This window comes from Labeo rohita, chromosome 19, assembly GCF_022985175.1.
Source record: "Labeo rohita strain BAU-BD-2019 chromosome 19, IGBB_LRoh.1.0, whole genome shotgun sequence".
NCBI lineage: Eukaryota > Metazoa > Chordata > Actinopteri > Cypriniformes > Cyprinidae > Labeo > Labeo rohita.
Genome location: NC_066887.1, coordinates 3,982,301 through 3,996,550, shown reverse-complemented (window position 1 = coordinate 3,996,550; position 14,250 = coordinate 3,982,301). Strand labels below are relative to the sequence as shown.

Below are 14,250 nucleotides of genomic sequence, written 5' to 3'. Positions count from 1 at the left end.
AAGTTGCATAAACCCAAATATCTAAGTTGTCACTTTGTACAACTTAACATTTTAAGTTGACTAAACTTTTTTGAGCTGGCTGAACTTAAAATGTTAAGGCAGCCGGGTAACAAATTATTTTAAGTTGAAGCAACAAATTTTTTTTTTTTTTTTTTTTTTTTTTTTTTTTACAGTACAGCTAGTTTAAAACATATGAAAATAAACCCAAGAAAATTGATCTATTGATCATATGATTTGTACTGTATTTGATTTGAACAAAATACATATGATTTCCAGAAAAAAAGCAAGCATAAGTAACATGCAGGATATGCTGAACAATAGCACTCGAGTGGCTGAATTATTCTCACATTCCTGAATTTTACATGTACGTTAAGTAACAGGCATCAAACCTGTCACAGCACAAACTCAGACTTATCCAGGAGCAGCTGTTCACACCTGACTTTCCAGCTCAAATGTAAATCAAGACAACTACAAGAAATCACTAAATGTCCCTCTCTGCTCTCCACAGAAAACTGCACCAGCAGTTTGAGATGTACAAGGACCAGGTGAAGAAGATCGGAGAGGAGGCTCAGAAGAATCCGGAGCAGAAGGGAGACTCGCCCACCTGTGGGATCTGCCACAAAACCAAGTTTGCCGATGGCTGCGGCCACGTCTGTTCTTATTGCCAAACCAAGTTCTGCGCACGCTGTGGAGGACGCGTCTCCCTCCGCTCCAACAAAGTACGTCTGACTTCTCTCTCTCACCATAGAGTCTGTAGACAAGTTGTATAAAAACCCCTTCATCCTATGTCTGTACGTCGTATTTCTACAGCTTTCATGTTGTATATGGATTTGGTGGGTTTTGATCACAGAGGAAATTAACCATTTAATCTCATGACCACAAGAGGGTGCTGAAATGTAACAAGAAAATAAAGCCCCAAAATATTCCAATATCTGGGTGTCTGCTGCTGTTGTCGTCTTAAGGTTTCCTCAGACTATGACAAAACCTGTGTACAGTGCAAACTGTAGTCTGTTACTGATTCCAAATTACATGACAAATATTTTAGTTAATATCACATTTTAGGCAATATAATCTGACTGCTTTTTGATTGCTTTTGATTTAACTTGTTTATTGATTTAAACAGGATAGTATATTAGGGTAATTTCATATAAAAGTCAACTTTACCATGAAAAGTTTTTTACCAAAGGTTTGTACTATACTGATAGCACAGATGTCAACTTTTGGTGTTTTTTTAACCTTTTTTTTTATTTTTAGTGCATGATTTTCCAAAGTCATTTGCTATTTTCAGGCTTGTCACGTCCATAACAGTACTTATTCCTCATAAATAGACACATCAAAATTAAAATAAAGCAACAATTATATGTTCTGTGAAGAGCCATCGCTTCTCTATTTTTTTGGGTATTATTACGCCTGGTTTGTGCATTTTAATCCACAGAAATCCTACAAATTATGTGGTCTCTCAAAAACAGTGTCCTTTTTTGTCACATCCATAACGCATGATTATTTCCCTTTTTTAACATAGAAAACTCATGCATAGACTGGTATTTTTCTGATGTTTAGACTCAAGGGTTTATGAAAATATAAACAAATGGTTCAGTATACTGGTAACACATACATTCTCTAAGCAATTATATGTCACATCCATAACGCAAAATGTCACATCCGTAATGCTGGATTTGCCCTTTACCATCTAGATACGAAAATACATGCAGAAAGACAAAATACACTATTTGTTGTTATTAACCACATAAAGTGCATTAAACATTACATGCAGTAAAGGTTTCCCAAACTGTAGTTCATGAAGAAACTGCATTTGGTTTGTACACTGACCAAAACACTGACCCTCTCTAGTCATCTGACTAGTGACTGGCCTTTGTGTGAATCTCCACAAAACTGGAAGACTTTCTGAATGTATATAAGTATTAGATGAAAAGATGGAAAGGAAGAGTTAGTGAGAATCAATAAATTGTGAATCATTTATTATAATATCATAATCATATATCATATTATTAAATATTACGTAATCATGTAATCAATGAAAGGTAACTGTAGTGTGATTATGAGTATTTTAAAATGCAACATATAATTACAAGTGGAATCTGATTACGTAATCTAGATTACATATAATCCGTTACTATCCAAGCACTGCGTATGTACATATGTAAAAGCACACACACATTTTTCATGTAATTTAGCTCACTAGTTTCTGGTTTCTGGTCTGCTGTCACCACCTGTTTGACTAAATGTCACTTAAAATGAATGTCTGCATGAAGACTTAAAATTCTGGACATTTAGAAGAAGAGGAGATATCCTGATCAATAAAATCAGAACAAACTTTTACTTAATTGTAATGTTTAGTCACTCAGTTTTTTACATTGACAATTATTTACACTTGTGTAACATAAGTGTGCCAAAATTCATAGTATTACTCATTTTGGGGTGTTGATTCCCAAACTAGTTTTGCTCTTGCTAGTCACAATTTCTTACAAAATATGTGTATTTTGCAGCATTATTGTTTTTGATGATTTGTAAGGTGAAGATTGACTATCCCTTAATCAGCAGGAAAAAAAAAACTGCTACAAACACACAATTCCGGTCTTCCTCTGAGCCACAGAACAACTATTCTTTCAATTCTCAGCCAATTTTTACAGGTATGAATGATTCTAAAGACAGTAATGTATGATTTCAGTGTTAGAATTATGGCCAGTTACAGAAAAAAAATAAATAAATAAATAAATATATAAAAAAAATACAAACAAGAGCCAGATGTTTTCTACTACATCTGTAGGTGTTTTACTACTACATCTCTAGGTGTTTCCAAACAGCAACAGAAAATTAAAGATTTTGTAGTTATTTGACATTAATTTAATCCTACCGGTCACAGTTAGTGACCATAAAAAAATATTTCATTGATAAAGCTCTAAAAATCTAACTTTCTGATGTTTCAGTGCACTTCCTGCAAATATGGAAAAATAAATATTAATGAAATATGTGCAGTCACATGATTAGTGAAAACTGTCACATGAGCAAAGCAGTTTAACTCCTATTTACACCTAGAGAAGATGATGGCTGCATCAAATCTCCAAAATGAAAGGCTAGTAAAGTATGTTAACATAAAAATGTATCAAAGATTTTTGGTACACATTATCTTTAAGGTGTCTAGTATTAATATGTGACCCTGGACCACAAAACCAGTCTTATGTTGCACAGGTATATTTGTAGCAATAGCCAAAAATACACTGGATGGGTCAAATTTATCAATTTTTCTTTTATGCCAAAAATCATTCGGATATTAAGTAAAGATCATGTTCCATGAAGATAATTTGTAAATTACCCACCATAAATATATCAAAGCTTAGTTTTTGATTAGTAATATGCAGTGCTAAGAACTTCATTTGGATAAGTTTAAAGGTGATTTTCTCAGTATTTTGAATTTTTGCACCATCAGATTCCAGATTTTCAAACAGTTGTATCTCAGACAAACATTGTCCTATCCTACCACACTATACATCAACAGAAAGCTTATTTATTCAGCTGATTTATTGATGATGTAAAAATCTCAATTTCAAGAAATTTACACTTATGACTGGTTTTGTGGTCCAGGGTCACATATATGAATTCACATATATTCAGTTTGTTGAGTGTGGTCATAAAATGAGTAAACATTTTGATGGTCACTAGTGACCGGTGGGATAACAGTGAATTTAAGTATACATATATCGAATTGCAGTTGTTAGTGAAGACTGCACTAAAATGTTGCAATGACAAAATATTGCACTAAATTAAAAGTCCAAATGTTACAAATAAGTTAAAAAACTGATGTTGTAATATTGGTAGCACTAATATAAAAATGTGATGATATATGTTTACAAAAAAGTAACAATTTTGAAATACATTGATGGTTGTATGTTTTTTTTTTTTTGTTTTGTTTTTTGCATATAGTAACTCTAGAATGTGATCAAACAGTTTAAAATAGCTGGGCTAAGATATATAACAGTGTTTTTGACTGCAGCAATATGTTAATTCAGTATACACATTATCAATTGTGACCGACCATAAAATACAGATAATTATTGATTATTTCTAAGGACTACTAATGACAAATTATTTGGATATCTACATGTCTGGAAAAAAAAAGCTGGGGGTTTAAAGGGGTTTAATCAAAAGTATTTGATTATATTTTTACATTCCTTCACAAATTATAAATTAAAATGATATATTTTAGATGCTTATTGTCATTAAATGTCATCAAATCCAACACATCTGACTGCTTTTATTATTTTGATAAATGCATTAAGGCTGATACAAATGTATATTTAATCAGACAAGTATTCATTCTTATTTTGTGAAAATAGTATGAGATGGAAAGGTTTTACTGATATTTTTACCTCAGCATCATCTAATTGAGTAATATTAGGTCTTTTTTGCCAACCAACAGCACAATTTTTATTTTTTAATTTTTTAAGAAAATGTTCTATTTTTTAATGAAATCAACACAGGCTGTTCTGTGCTATTTCCACTAGCGGGCACTGTCTCCCATTAGACTCTTTAGTCTTTAGTCTTTCTTCAGTGCCTCTTGTGTTGATTTCAAACACCTCCTATATTATCAAATTTTTGTCTGACTGCAGTTTTGTCTCACAGTAGTCAGTGAACCATTGAAGTTCAGACTTGAATACATGAATCAATACTAATATTACAGTACATTCCTTCTGTTCCTTTTGTTCTTTTTCTTTTTTTTTTAATCTTGTGCACACACTCCATTTCATCACACTCTCACTTTCTTGCATAAATTTACAGCAGGGGGACAAACTGTTCAGCAGCTCCTCATTTTCTTAGTGTTTATTTTCTCTTTATGGTTTTATCATTATGCTCAAATTCTCACAAGCCCTTTTATCACAGACCATTAATATTGTAAAAATCAGATGTGTCCAAAAACAATGCACTCAATTGCCACATGCTGCTTGCATATTATTGTCCCATTAGAGGGTAAGAAAATGAAACATTTAGGACTATTAATATATTTATACTAGCATTATTTACACTACCGTTAAAAAGTTTGGGGTTGGTAATATTTTCTGATGTTTTTTAAAGAAGTCTGCATTTAAGCAGTAAAATTGTAAATTATTATTATATTTTAAAATAACTTTTTTCTGTATGAATATATTGTAAAATGTGACCCTGGACCACAAAACCACTCATAAGGGTACATTTTTCCAAATTGAGATTTATACATCATCTGATAGTTATACCTATTCTTTCCATTGATGTATGGTTTGTTAGGATAGGACAATATTTGGTCAAGATACAACTATTTGAAGATCTGGAATCTGAGGATGCAATAAAATCTAAATATTTAGAAAATCACCTTTAAATAAAGTTCTTAACAATGCATATTACTAATCAAAAATTAAGTTTTTATATATTTACAGTAGAAATTTTACAAAATATCTTCATTGAACGTGATCTTTACTTAATATCCTATAGTGATGGGTCGTTCTTGAATGATTCGTTCATTCTGAACGAATCTTTAATGTGACTCAGGAAGAACGAGTCGTCTCAGGGAGTGATTCGTTCAGTCGTGCATGCGCAACATCCTATTAGGTTCTGTACTGGAATTAGTTCACCTGTTTCGAGTCGGGTTCGAGTCGTTCGTTCATCTTATGGGCTGTCACGTGATGAATGAACGACTCGAACCCGAAAACTTGTCAGGTAAGAGGTGAGGTGAGCTAATCATAGACTAAAGACCCAGGTAAACAATGAATTAATCTTTTCTGTTTCTTATAGCATTATAGTTTTGTCTTGTTTGTAGTGTGATCAACGTTTGTGTAAGCAGTAGATGTGTTAGAGAAGACACACGTAACATCTTAATTATATTTTGCTAAAATGAACGAAATGACTCGAAAAAAGATTTGTTCAATTGCTGAACGAGACTCAAAGGTCCGAGTTGGTAAAACGATCTGAACTTCCCATCACTAATATCCTAATGATTTTTAGCATAAAACAAAAATCAATAATTTTGACTCAAACATTGTATTTTTGGCTATTGTTACAAATATACCCCAGCGACTTAAGACTGGTTTTGTGGTACAGGGTCACAAATATAATTTATTTTTCTGTGATCAAAGCTGAATTTTCAGCATCATTACTCCAGTCTTCAGTGTCACGTGATCCTTCAGAAATCATTCTAATTTGTGATTTGCTGCTTAAAAAAATCATCAATACTCGACATAATTTTCTCTTTTTTTAGGTGAGATTCCTCAGGTGTGCAGAAATAGACATTGATTGATACTCGTACTAAAGTAACTGACTATTCAGTGAACAGGCTTACACACGTAACTCTGGCATAATTTCAAATGATTTATTTAAACAAGTGTCGCTTTATTTAATGCGTCCCCTGTTGTGAAAACAGATCCTGAGCTTTGTTTGTTGTGTAGATGCACACATTAGCTCACCTCAGACAGCTGCTTCAGCCAGACAGTTGCTTTCGGTGTATAGAGATTATTTACATCCTAATTTGTCGGGCCGCCTGTGTTCTCTGCCCTCGGAGGAGCTGAAGAATGTGGAAAATAACTTTACTGATGGTCAATTGTTAATCAGTGACTAATTCACTATTCACAGCTCATGAATGATGGATGGTGTGCATAATGCATAGTGTTTAGTGAGGGCGCAGCAGCAGGAGGATCTGTACATGTTTCTGATGAGATAACACTGCGATAAACAGCACTTGTATGTAGTTAGCCATGCTAACTCAGCTTGGGCTCTTGTTGGTTGAGGCAAAGACAATGTAGGTCTGATTCAGGTCTCCCGCGGAAAGAGTATAGTGGGTTTTGATGAGATGTTAGCGCTGAGGTTTTAAATCAGAAGTGTGCGGGACGGCAAACCAAAATATGTATTTGTCTACAGTATATGGTAGTTTTTGGTTAAACTCTTTATGCACTTACTACTTACTTGGCACATGAGGTGTTGCTCGATTAGTTTCTCTGGCTTGAGATCAATATGGATGATTAAGGCATAATTGTGTTATGAATTGTGATCAATTTGGATTTGGGAAGCTGAGTGGAGCTTAGTGGGTTGTTTTATTCTTGTGGTATTTTGCTGTGACTGTGGATGTGGTGTTGGGCTGTCATGGACACCGGCGCTGCTGTGTCTGATGTCAGTGTCAATGGCTCCACATGTTAGTGAGGCCATGGATTGAGTTCCCCTGCAGTGCTAGATGACCAGATTCTTTTTCAGAGCTGGGACTGTGATGTCATGGAGCTCTTGCTCCACACCCTTAAACACACACACACCCACCCACAGCATTTTATATGGGCGGAAAAGAAAAAAAAACACACACACTTTATAATAATAACTCGTTATAAAAACATGCCTTAAAACTGGGTATCAACACCTTACAATGAGAATAATTGCAACTAATAATTGTGAATAATTGAGTTATATAATTCTACTTTAAAAGGATTAACACTCAGTTCTGTGTGTTATGTGTTAAAATGCATAGCTAAATATTGTAATGTATTATAACTGTGGCTAGGCATATTCATAAAAAGATCTTATGCATTAAAATATGCATAAATATGCATTAATATGCATACATTTTTATGAATGCAATAAAGGAATAGTTCACCCCAAAATAAATATTTTATGAAAATATAGACGTGGATGATATAGATGTTTGTTTCTTCATCAGGAAAATAAATGAATAAATTGTAGAAATTTAGCATTACATCACTCTCCAATGGATCCAAGGGTTTTTGTATTTTGGACAGAAGCGATGCATTAGATTTAAAAACAGCTAAATGATGGGCTGGAGTTGTGTGGATTACGTGTGGATTATTGTAATGTTTTAATCAGCTGTTTGGACTCTCATTCTGACGGCACCCATTCACTGCAGAGGATCTATTGGTGAGCAAGTGATGTAATGCTACATTTATACAAATCTGTTCTAGTGATGAAAAAACATGATTAAACATTATGAGGTCAAACGATTTGTTAAAACTAAATAAATGTATCAGTAACATTTAAAAACAGGGTTAATTTTTATTTTATGTCAACTTCAGGTGCTAACACAGACATTATTATATAGATATGCAAGGTAATGAAACTTTGACTTGTATTTTCAGATTAATATCTAAACAGAGATTAATTATTTTTATTTAAGGATTTTAAGTTTATTTGAAGTTTGGATCCCATCTAACTCTAATGCTTTACAGATGTGCTTTCCCAGTATCCCTAATTTAAAGGATTAGTTCACTTCCAGAATAAATATTTCCTGATAATTGGTGGCCAATGATGGTCATTTTCTAGAAAAAACAAAAAACAAAAACTCGTTAACCACAAATGCTGGTCTTGCATCGGCTCTGCAATGCATGTACTTGAAAGGTCATGTGTGCTTATTTCTTCGTCTGTGTACTTTGGTCCAAAAAGGTAGGGTAGGGTGAAAAACTCAACTCCTCCAAGTTCAAAACTGTCCGACATCATTGTTTTAACTTTTTTTTTTTGTTTGACTTTCTTTGGATGTTTGCTTTGTAAACACTTCAGTCGGTACTTCTGCCTACGTCACACACAACCTTTCCAATGTGATTATGTAATGCGTGAAGTTGAGCTATGCAAGAAGAGCATTTGTGGTTAAAAAGTGTAGAAATTTGTATTTTTTAAAAGAAAATTACCAACTGTTTCACTAGATAACACCCTTATTTCTTGGCTGGGATCGTGTAGAGCCCTTTGAAGCTGCATTGAAACTGCAATTTGGACCTTCATCCCGTTGATTCCTATTAAAGTCCACTATATGGAGAAAAATCCCAGAATGTTTTCCTCAAAAACATTAATTTCTTTTCAACTGAAGAAAGAAAGGCATGAACATCTTGGATGACATGGGGTGAGTAAACTATGGGGACATTTTTATTCTGAAAGTGAACTAATGCTTTAATTTTACATTAGTTGTTTCCACTTATTTCAAACACGTGTGTGTGTATTTCCAAAATCAGAAAGGCATGTTTATTTGTGCTCCAAACACGTCTGCTGTGACGGATGTGAACGTGTAAATAGATATTTGGAATTAATGCAAAATTTCAGATTTGTTTACTGCCGTCGCTGTTTTATTTTAACTAGTTGTTTTGTTTGAAGTCAACATTATGCCAGTTAGACTTCCTTTTGGTAAACTTGCTCAATTTAAGCCAATTTTCTCCTATTGAATACAAACACAATACATAAGAGTTAATTGTGTTGCACAGTGAACTGTTGGGTGAGAATGAAGCGAGTTTAATGGTGTCTGACTTCTACAATGTATAGATGTTTTTAGCCATTTTTAAGCACATATTTTTATTGCAAATCTTAGTTAAGTCCACCTAAACTTTATTTACACATTGTGAGGTCATGTTAGGTGAACTTCATTACAGCTTTTGAGAGAGATGAATTACTCTGAGGACTCTCATTCACTTATTGTTTGAGTGTATTTGGCTTTTTAGTGTTTACAGTGTTTGGCTACAGCTTCGTGTCTGTTATTACCTGTGTTTTTTCGGGCGGTTTGAGACGGCATGCATTCGTAATGAACTGAATTCCGGCTTAGTGGCTTGATAGCGGCAGGATCCGTAAATAATGTAGGTTAAAGCGAAGACCAGTGAGTTCCTCAGCTTCATCGCGCATTCAGCCTCTTAAACGCCGATCGGTTCCGCTGTCACACATGCGCAGAACTGACAGCGGCTTCACATGCCGTTCTCAGAATCCAGTCGAATCGAGCCGATCGTTTCTCGTTCTGACGGATGCGGCGGACGCAGCGGTGCACCTGAGTCCATTACAGGCTATAAACATCTCTTCTACCGCCGTTCATCGCGTCTCGACGGACACAAAATGACTCGCAACGACGAAATGGGTAGGAAACTAATCCATTATGCTAAGTTTAGGTGAGACTAGTTGTCACAGGTTGTCACAAGGCAATGTCTCAGTAACTTTGGCTTCTGAGTCTTTAGTCCAGTTACACAAATGTGCGTGTTCTCTAGCAGTTAAAATGTCTCGAAGTATGTTTTTTCTTCAGTTCTGTCCTAAAAACAAAATATTTTTGCTAGTATTGTTTAGTAAACAAGTGAACAAACAGAGCGTGCATTTAGACGTTCATGTGTCAAATAGATTTTACATGAAAGAACTGAACGGTGTATTTTAAAACACCGAAAAGTGCGTTTTTCAGTCGGGTTATGGAAATAAAGTTATTCATTCATTCATTCATTCATTCAATTTCTGTTGGCCAAAACTATGAATAATATTTTTATAGGTTCCCTTTTTACAGTTTTTGTTTTTCACTGTGACAACTTACCCCATATGGTATTACAACATTCCCTGCTACTGGAAAGAAATGAATGAATGAATGAATAAATGAATAAGTAAATAAAATCAATAAATTAAAAGTAAACTATTTCTTCAAGAGCATTAGCATGCAACAATTATAAATCTCATTCATTTTCTCTATAGACGAATTAACTTTTAACCTAATTTATACACTTGTAAAAATCTACCATGAGCTCTACAGTTGTGTATTAATTATTTTTACTTTTTTAAAGCTATCAGTCCACATTATTTATCTTAAGTTTTAGGTAATATCAATGACCACACTAAACGCCAAGATGTATGTACTCACCTATTTTGTAAGGACCAAAAAGTTACATGATAGAAAAAACAAAATAAAACAAAAAACAGATGATGAAGATTTGATGTTAAAAATGTGCCTTTTTGCTATAATCTTCATTTAAAAAAATATCTATATATATTTTAACAGTGCAGTTTCCGGTGATGAAATATCCACCAATCAAAAAATAAAAAATAAAATCGCAGCAAACAACTGGTGCCAAGGCAGCTCTGCAGTACTCTTATAAACTCTTATAACTCTTATAAAGTATTGCGAGTGACGTAATCAAGTCTCTCCATACTTGTAAATTACTTATATGTTTGTACATGGTTAATTTAAACCACATTGTTTTTACAAATCAGGAGTTTTATGTTTTTCAGGTTTTATTTGCAGTGTTTTATACTGCAAGTCTTGTATCTGTCACTAGTTTGTGTTCCTTTAAATGCAAAAAATTGTGTAACCTCTGCAGTAATGCATTTCTCATGTAGCAGCATTTGCATTGAGCACTTTAACGTCCACAGTCCATTTGAAAGCTGTTCAGGCAATATTTCCTTATTACTTGGCTGTCACTAATGGCCTTCTTGTTCTATTTTCTGAGCCCATTCCATTCACACACCAACTCATTTTCTCCCGTTTGGACCGTCTGTCTCTCTGTCTGTCTCTCTCTCTGTCTCTGGTGACTCAGCAAAGGCAGGTGACCACTCTCCTCCAGCAGCAGCTCTAATGGGTGTCATTGATTTACTCGCTCTCACTGTCTCACGCTCAGTTTAAATGAGTGTGTGCTTTAAATGTGACTGTATGACTTTAGTGTGTGTGAGTGTGCAGTTCATAGATGTGTCAGTCTGTCAGTCTCACAGTCTTACAAACATATTCTCTGCCAAAATAATAGTTATAACCCTAACTACTAAATTATCATGTAACCCATCACACACCGTGTGCATAAGGGAAATGGAGGATACCTGGTATGTTATGGTTTGGAACTATGGTAAATTAAAAGAAAGCTGAATTTTAACTGTAGTTTATGTTTTTTGAAATTTTCCACTTCTTGTTTATTGATAGTGATATGTTTTAGATTGCGCATTGCACAACACACTTGTGAAAATGAGGTACACTTATGCTTTTATGCAGCTTATGCTTTAAAGAGAGTATGTATTTTGGAAATAGTGTAACAGAATCTAATATTTTCAGACACACAGTAATTGCAAGTAAATTGCAATTAAGTAAAAATGCACTGTATTTTTAATTGATATGAAATGAACATTATATGCAATTTCATAATTCTGTTGTTTCTGAAATATGGTTAAAGCATATTGCTGAATGTACTGACAAGCATTTATGAAAAAACTTAAATATACTTTAATGTCATTTATATTGAAACTTTTATATCTTGTATTTAAATTAGGGCTGTCAAATGATTAAAAATTGTAATCTAATTAACTGCATGATATGCCGATTAATTAATAGCAAATTAACCGCACATCAATTTAAGAAACTATCCCCAAAAGATCATTTAAAGTCAATATAGCTTTGAATAGCTTTATAATGATGATTCAACATTTTATACTGAAATATAATTTTATTATTTTTATTTTACTAAAACAATGCTCTAAATATAAAACTAAAACTGTCAGTAGGTGGCAGAAAGTCATTGTTTTAATGAGATCCATTTATTAATTCAGGAACGAAGCAAATGACTCACTGAATCATTGAATCGATTTGTTCAAAACCAGGGATTTAAATCAGTTTTACTGAAGCTTTGTTTGGAACTATGTTCGATTGTGAAACTGAGCACAAACAGACAGTCCTGATATAGCATTGTGTCTAAAATGTTTATTGAACTGTTGTATAAAATCAATATCACATTTGCAATCGTGCAGATATTTGGAAGAAACAGCGCTCTTGCTCGTGTGATATTACTAAACTGTACCATATGATATAGATATAAGACAAAAACCCATACAGAGGCATTTTTGCCCTCATATTTTGAAATTAGGGCATATTCTATTAGGTTACATTATGCAGTCGGTCATCATCCTGCATCTTGTTCAGACAGGGTTGCCAGGTTTTCACTAAAAACCCACCCATTTGCATTTCTGAGTCTGTCCCCTGGTCAAAATCACGTTCCGGGCATAAAATTCATGTTTCTTGGCATAGTTCCCCTGGTAAAAATCATATTCCAGTGGCTATATATTACGTTGTTGGGGTCGCTTCAACCTATGGACATGAAAAACAACCCGCGGCAACAGTGTTCAGTTACGCTGGAAAAACATGGACTTGGCAACACTGATGAGTGAAGATGATGGACAAGTCTGAGCATGGTGGAAGTTTCTTAAAAATCAAAATCAAGCACCAGAACTATTCATTTTTTAAAACAAACTTTATTCTATATTATTTTTTTTATATTTAGGATAGGCTTCAGCATCACTGCAATACTACATAGGACAATTGTTTTGGAAAATGGATGGATGGATTGATGTTTTATTTGTCATAGTAGGAGATACTCTGATAGCTGAAGCATCTGCTTACCTTGCCAGATGGTGTAGGGGTTTTACACTGTAGCCAAGATCCTCTGACTGACCTGTGTTATGTTTGTAGCATCTGTATTATAAAAAAACAAATAGTTAGAAGACCATACTGTACCTCTGAAATCTGCACATCTTGGTATGTTATTGTATTGTTTTTGTGCTTCTAATCCCATATTTCACTGAATTCCCTCAATGCTAATTTGTCATCTTCTATGTAGGTAATGTGGGTATGCAACCTGTGCCGAAAACAACAAGAAATCCTCACCAAGTCGGGAGCGTGGTTCTACAGCGGTCCTGAGGGCTCCAGATCAGGGCCCCAAGCCAAAGTAAGGGGAGGCCCAGCCGGAACAAACCAGGACCCTCTCAGAAACGGTTCAGGGATCCCAGACAGGTCAGAAATTCATACCTTACTCTCCTTACTTAGCCTCAGACAATGTAAAATGTTGCTCAGGTCAGCATTGTGGGGGTCTGATGTTGTCAGAAGGTTTTTACGTTTGTCTCAGTGATAATGCTTTGAGTATAATTTCTTCTAAATTTGAGATTTAAGGAGTGGAAATGACTGAATGATGTAATTTGTAGTGAAGAAAACAGACCTCATTGCTGTTAAATGCATATCTTTGCAATATGATTCATTTTTTGTATTCTTCGCTATTTCCTCAGGACATGCATTTGATATGTGTGTTAATTAAGAAAATCACTCAAAGCAGCATTAATAAACAGGAAACGGCAAATGTTTGAGATCTTTGTTAGCAGCGTATGTAATATTCAGCCATTTCCATGCATCAAGGATTTTGCTGTGTTGAAGGAGCTCTGACAATTTTCTTGGAGGTCTGGCTGATACTTTCTTATTCAAAGCAACATTCAGTGAGTGTTGCCTCAGAGGTACCTGGGGTTAAAACTAATGGATATGGATTTTGCAGTAACTACATTGTTACATTTTAAGAATTGAATGATGAAGTGAGTGATGCCTGCTTGTGCTCAGCTCTCTGCTACTCTACTAGGATATTGTAATTGATATGTGGTACATATAATTTATATAAAAGAAAAAGAGTAATATATGTAATACTATATATAGAGTGCATATATAATATATATAGAGCGCATATATAA

General features: G+C 34.3%; 1 protein-coding gene across 1 annotated transcript in view; it reads left to right on the top strand.

Moving 5' to 3' along the window:
• Nucleotides 1-14,250, top strand: part of rims2b (regulating synaptic membrane exocytosis 2b) — a 186,354-nt gene that overhangs the window by 26,133 nt on the left and 145,971 nt on the right. The window contains exons 5-6 of the mRNA XM_051137658.1: nt 509-719; nt 13,359-13,531. Coding sequence (XP_050993615.1) covers nt 509-719; nt 13,359-13,531 — 384 coding nt within the window. The remainder of the gene's footprint in view (nt 1-508; nt 720-13,358; nt 13,532-14,250) is intronic.